This window comes from Alligator sinensis, unplaced genomic scaffold, assembly GCF_000455745.1.
Source record: "Alligator sinensis unplaced genomic scaffold, ASM45574v1 scaffold1542_1, whole genome shotgun sequence".
NCBI lineage: Eukaryota > Metazoa > Chordata > Crocodylia > Alligatoridae > Alligator > Alligator sinensis.
In genome coordinates this window covers 457,715-463,432 of record NW_005842452.1, presented here as the reverse complement: position 1 = coordinate 463,432, position 5,718 = coordinate 457,715, and the positions used below count along the sequence as shown (strand labels likewise).

Below are 5,718 nucleotides of genomic sequence, written 5' to 3'. Positions count from 1 at the left end.
GCTCTGCCGGAGGCGACTCGGGGCCTGGGGGTGCAGCGCCCTTGCGGGCCTCGGCCTCCAGCGTGGTGCTGATGAGGTCGGGGCTGGACGACGACATCTTGCGCAGCAGCAGGTCATGCTGCAGCCCCCGCAGCGCCGCGCAGGGCTCCAGGTGCCCCCGGCTCGGTGCTCCAGGCTTGGGGCAGGCTGGCGTGCTCGGTGGGGGCCCGACCAGCTCCCCGCAGCTGCCCTTGGCATTGGCCTTCCGGTAGCGGGGCTTGGCACGCCGGCTGCGGCCTGGCGACGTAGGGCCCTTGGCGCAGCTGGGCAGCGAGACCTGGGCCATGGCTGCATCCAGCTTGGGCAGCAGCACCTCCGTCTTCAGGATGTCCGGCCTGGGCGGCAACGAGGGGTGGGGTGGGAGTGAGATCTCTGTGCCCTAGAGGGACACATGCCCCCCCAGCTCCCCAGGGGGGAAAAAAAAATCACACAGCCCACGAGACAGCACCCAAGTGTCCTGGCTCCTAAACTGCCCACTGCCCCCCAGCACTAGGGAGAGAGCCCAGGCATCCTGTCCCCACACCCCACCCTCACCTCTTGCTGTGGGGCGACAGCTTCTGGGGCACGTTGCGCTTCTTGATGAGCTTCTCCACGGTGTTGCCATGCAGCAGCCCGCGCGGTGTGTGAGGCTTGAACAGCCCTGGGTATTTCTTCTCCAGCGCCTGCTCCCGCCTGCCGGACATGGAGCAACACGTCAAAGCTGGGGGGGGAGGGAGGGGAAGGCATTGGGGGCCTGGATGCACCCCCCAAAGTAGGAGCAACTTGGCGGGGCTCGGAGCTTCTTGTGCAGAGGGGCCACTTGCTAAACCCACCCCCTTCAATTCCTGCCCTTCCCCAGCTTTAAAACCAACCGCCTGGCAGGGGCAGTGGCAGCGGCATTTCTATCCAGGCAGCGGTGAGGGATTCCTGCTAATCTCTCCGCACTCCAAGGCACACCCCCTCTCTTTTTTGATGGCCTTGACACCCCCTCCCAGCCCGCTTCAAACCCTCCTTTCTCCTGCAGCAGCACTGCTGTCTGTTCGCCAAGCTGGGTAACACCTCTCTTCCCTTTCACAGCCGTGAAGACTATTTTTAGCTAAAAAAACCTGAACTCAGGTGTGATCACATTAACTCAGGTGCAGAAATGGCTGACAGGGAAGGACTGGAGGCAGATCTCCAGCCACTCAAGGAGGCTCAGTTTGAACGAGAGACGTGCAATGAACTAGAACGACTACGGGGCTAATGAAACAACAGCGTTGGACCCATTTTTGCCGAGTTTCTTGCGTTTTGTTCTGTTTTGTTAAGCTGTGATCCAGAAACGAGGGAACATTTCAGTAAGGTTATAATCGGTTTTGCTTTGATCTTAAATGGGATGATGCAGATTAGTAAAGCTTGTCGTTGCTTTCGAACCGGAGAGAAATGCGTGTCGGGCAGGGGTGGGATTGCACCCCGCTTTCAAATTGGATCACAAGGTCCCCCACGCAGGTGAGACCCCCCCTTCTTCTGGGGTGGAGGGGGGCAGCTGGAAGCAGGGTGCACCCCTCTTTGCCAAATCCTGGGTTCAGCCCCGGTGCCTGCTTAAACAAGATGATTCACTGCCCCATCTGCCTCCGATGCCCAGACCGGACATATCCCTTTGATCCTTGCACGGATTATCTTAGGCCACCTGTCAGCGCTGTGACAATCCGGGGACCCAGCTCCGTCAGAGGCTGGGCCAGCTCTCCAGTGAAAAGCCGTTTCAGTGCCCAACACCGACCCCCAGAAAAGACAGAAGACAGCTCAGGCTAGAACCACGTCACGTTTCTCCCATTTTATCCCGGGACAACGCACAGCCAGGCATCTGCGGCCATCATCCTGGGATAAACCTAGTAAGGTTTGTGGGATAAGACATCTTGGGATGTCGCCGAGTGCGTCTGAACGATTCTCCTGGGCTCCACGGCAGCAAAGCAGTTGCTCATTAAACCCAGTCGGTGTGGACATGCCAATCCTGGGATATTTCCATTCTGGGATAAACACGTCTGTTCCTAGGCACGCCCTGGCCCGGGCCAAAAGGACCCCTGAGATATTGGGGAATGGCTTGGTTGGAATGGGAACCATCCGTAACTGGTGCCCGTGCCGGAGATGGGCCACGAGCTGGGGAAAAGCTTCTGGAGGGAGAGATGTTTCTGGGGGAGACTTCAGGACAAGGGTGGCTGGGGGCAGAGGGGATTTAGGAACTAGCTGCGAGTTAGTCATGGTTCTGGGGTGATCGAAGGCCCTGGGGTGAGTCCAAGCAGCCAGTGGCCAGTCTGATCCTTAGAAATCCTAGAACAAGAGGGTTGAAACGACCTCGGGAGGTCCCACCATCCCCACCTATATCATTGCAGACAAGACTCTGTCTAGTCTGGACTTCAAAACCTCCAAGGATGCAGATCCTACCACCTCCCTGGGTAACCTGTCACAGTGCTTCACCATCCTCTTCGGGAGAAAGGTTTCCCTAGCATCCAACCTCAACTTCCCTTGCTGCAGCTTGAGCCCATTGCTCCTTGCTCTGTCACCTGCCTCCACTGAGAAATCCCGGAGGATGAGCTCGTGGCCGGAAGAGAAGTGGGAGAAACTTTCCTGGTCTTATTTGTTCCAACTTCAACTTGGATCCCAGGGAAGTCGGACTGGAAGGGACCTCTAGCCCAGCCCCACCTCGAGGCAGGACCGGCCCTGACCAAACCATGCAGGGAGGGAGATTCCCCCCACCCCCAGGTGCCTGCTCGTGTCCGAGCACCCCAGTCAGAAAGTTCCTCCTTCTCTCCAGCCTCAGTTTCCCCAGCTGCAGCTTGTGGTTGCATCTCATCTCATGCCCGGGGACCACCTCTCCAGCCCATCCTGGACCCCAGTCCTGCTCTCTGGAGTATCAGCAGCTCCACCGAGCTTGGTGTTGGGTGCAAATCCACTATGCACGCCTGTCATCCTAGAGTCCAAATCATCGGTGGGGATATTAAACCACCCTGGACACGGTGCCAGCCTTTTGGGTACAATCCTGCCCCTCTGTTGTGACCTGGCCGGTAGCCTGAGGCAGGGTATGATCTGGGGGCAAGTGATAACCCAGGCAAGTCCCTCCTATGGAGCAGCTAGCCCTCACCCCTGCCCCTGGCAGGAGATCGTGGCAGCCTTCAGGGCTGGGCAGGGCAGCCTGGGGGAAATGTGTATGCCCCCGGTGGAGGCAGCAAAGGGGCATGAGGCTGGATCTTGGGCCCTGCGGGGCTCTCACCGGAGCAGCTCCTTCTCCTTGAGCTCGAGCTGCAGCATGAGGGCGTTGAGCTCCATGTACAGGTTGTTGGCTCGCTCCAGCTTGCGCTCATAGTGCTCCCTGATGTCCAGCGCGTGCCTGCCAGGTGTGGGGGGGAGGGTGTCAGGTGTGGACCCAATCCTCTGCCCCCCCAGCACCCCCTGCCTGCTGCCCCCGCACGCACCGGAGCTCCTCGCGGCGCCGGTTGATGAGCTCCTCCTCCAGCCGGTGCAGACACGTCCCCTCCGACTTGATCTTCTCGAAGTGCAGCTTCACCTCCTCCCGCCACTCCGCCTTGGGGTGGTGGGGGGGACACTGTCATCCCCCACGGACCCCAGCCCACCCAGGCACCCCCGCAGGGTGCCAAAGAGCTCCCCCAACGTGCCACCGGCTCACAGGCTCTGTAGCGAGGTGGGAGGGGGCCAGGACCCACCTGGGACTTAAAGTAGGTCTCCTGGGGGGTGGAGAGGACGTCGGCGGAGGCGATGTCCAGGTGCAGCAGGATCTGCCGGAAGGACGGCCGGTTCCGGGGCTTGCTGTTCCTGGCGGGACACAGGGTGGGGGAAGCGTGGGTGCCAGCCCCAGGGCAAGTCACCCCCCCCAGGAGGTGCCCCAAGGCGCTTGCTGCAGGCTGCCACCCAGACATGCAGGGCAAGGCCCTGCAGATAGGGTAGGGAGGGCATGGGGGGCTCTCCGCAGCCCTGGGGGCTCACCAGCACTGGCGCAGAAGGATCTTGAAGCCGTCGGGGCAGCCAGTGGGCACAGGCAGGTGGAGGCTGTTGCTGCCCACGCCCCAGATGATGGCCGAGGAGTCCACGTCCTTGTAGGGGATCTCGCCCGTCAGCAGCTCCCACAGCACCACCCCGAAGGACCTGGGGGGAGGAGGCAGTCCAGGGTCAGACCACTCCCAGCCGGACCCCCCGCTCGAGCTCCCCATCTCGAGTCCTCTCCCCAGCCAAACCCCGCAAGCGGACCCCTCTCTGCCTAGCTTGAGCCCCCCAGCCAGACCCCCCCACCCCTCCAGCACTCACCAGATGTCGACCTTCTCGGAGACGGGCTCGTTGCGGATGACCTCGGGCGCCATCCAGGCCACGGTGCCGGCGAAGGACATCTTGGTGCTCTTGTCGCTCAGCTCCTTGGAGGTGCCGAAGTCCGAGATCTTCACCACATCGTCGTAGGTGATCAGCATGCTGGAGGGGGCCGGGGTCAGCTGGCATAGTGGGGCAACACCCCCCGCTCAGCCTGCCCCCAGACCTGCTATTCCACGCCCGCCCCTGCCTGTGCCGCCCCCCAGCAGCGCTCACTTTGGGGACTTCAGGTCGCGGTGGATGATCTTGTGCAGGTGCAGGTAGTTCATGCCACCGGCGATGCCCATGGACCAGTCAACCAGCAGCGAGGGCGTGACCTTGCGCCCGGCCCGCAGCACCTCGTACAGCTGCCCCTGGGCGCAGAACTCCATGATGATGCAGTAGCAGGGCGCCTGCGTGCACACACCCCTGCGCCCGGACCGGGGGCATGGGTCAGAGGTCAGCAGCCAGGTCCTGCCCCCAGGACCGCCCCACCCCTGGGTGCAAACCCATGGGGGTGCCAAGCGCGGTGCTCTGCCAGGCGGGCACACGCATGCGCATGCACATGTCCTCCCCATGCTATCCCTTGATCTGGCTCCGCTCATGCCAGATAACTCCATCCCAATGGCTCCGTCCGCTCCCCATGGCTCCGCCCCCCACACTCACTTGAAGGTGATGATGTTGGGGTGCTTGAGCTTGCGCAGGTGCTTGATGTCGGTCTCCTTGAGGTCTCGCACCTTCTTGACGGCCACCTCCTCGCCGTGGAAGCGGCCCAGGAAAACGGCGCCCTGTGCCCCGGAGCCCACCCACTGCAGGTCCAGGATCTCCTCGAAAGGCACCTCCCACGGGTCTGCGGGGGCGGCAGTGGGCACTGAGCTCCCATGCCCGCTCCTACCCCCTATCCTCCCCCTCCTGCCCTCCTTGCTCACCCTCCTGGGGCTGCTTGTGCTCGGTGGCGTAGGCCTTGCCGATCATGGTCCAGACGGGCTTGAGGCAGCCGAAGAGTCCCTCGAGGAACCCGCCGCCAGCCTGGCAGTGCAGCCGCATCTGGTCGGCCTGGGCCCGGCCCTGGCGCCCATCGGGGCTGCAGACCCCGGCACCGCCGTCAGCCTCGTGCAGGGCCAGGACGCTGTTGGCGAAGGGCTGGCGGGCATCGTCACTGGGTGTAGGGCTGTGCCCGCTGCCCTGCATGGGCACCACGTCGCGCAGTACGCACTGCGTGGGCGTCAGTTCCTGCTCCTCCGGCGTGCCGGCTGCTGCCGCGCCCAGCCCCGCGCCCAGCAAGGGCGACGGCGTCCTCGTCTCGTGCAGGCAGGCCATGGCGGGTGCAGGGCATCGGGGCCCCCCTTGGGGGGCGCAGCAGGAGGTGAG

General features: G+C 62.9%; 1 protein-coding gene across 1 annotated transcript in view; it reads right to left on the bottom strand.

Annotated features, from left to right (window-relative positions):
• MAP3K12 (mitogen-activated protein kinase kinase kinase 12) overlaps positions 1-5,718 on the bottom strand; it is a 7,670-nt gene extending 1,952 nt beyond the window's left edge. Inside the window, 10 exon segments of the mRNA XM_025212266.1 lie at positions 25-374; positions 574-711; positions 3,263-3,379; positions 3,465-3,574; positions 3,714-3,822; positions 3,994-4,152; positions 4,312-4,470; positions 4,585-4,776; positions 5,014-5,197; positions 5,277-5,718. Coding sequence (XP_025068051.1) covers positions 25-374; positions 574-711; positions 3,263-3,379; positions 3,465-3,574; positions 3,714-3,822; positions 3,994-4,152; positions 4,312-4,470; positions 4,585-4,776; positions 5,014-5,197; positions 5,277-5,667 — 1,909 coding nt within the window. The 5' untranslated portion in view covers positions 5,668-5,718.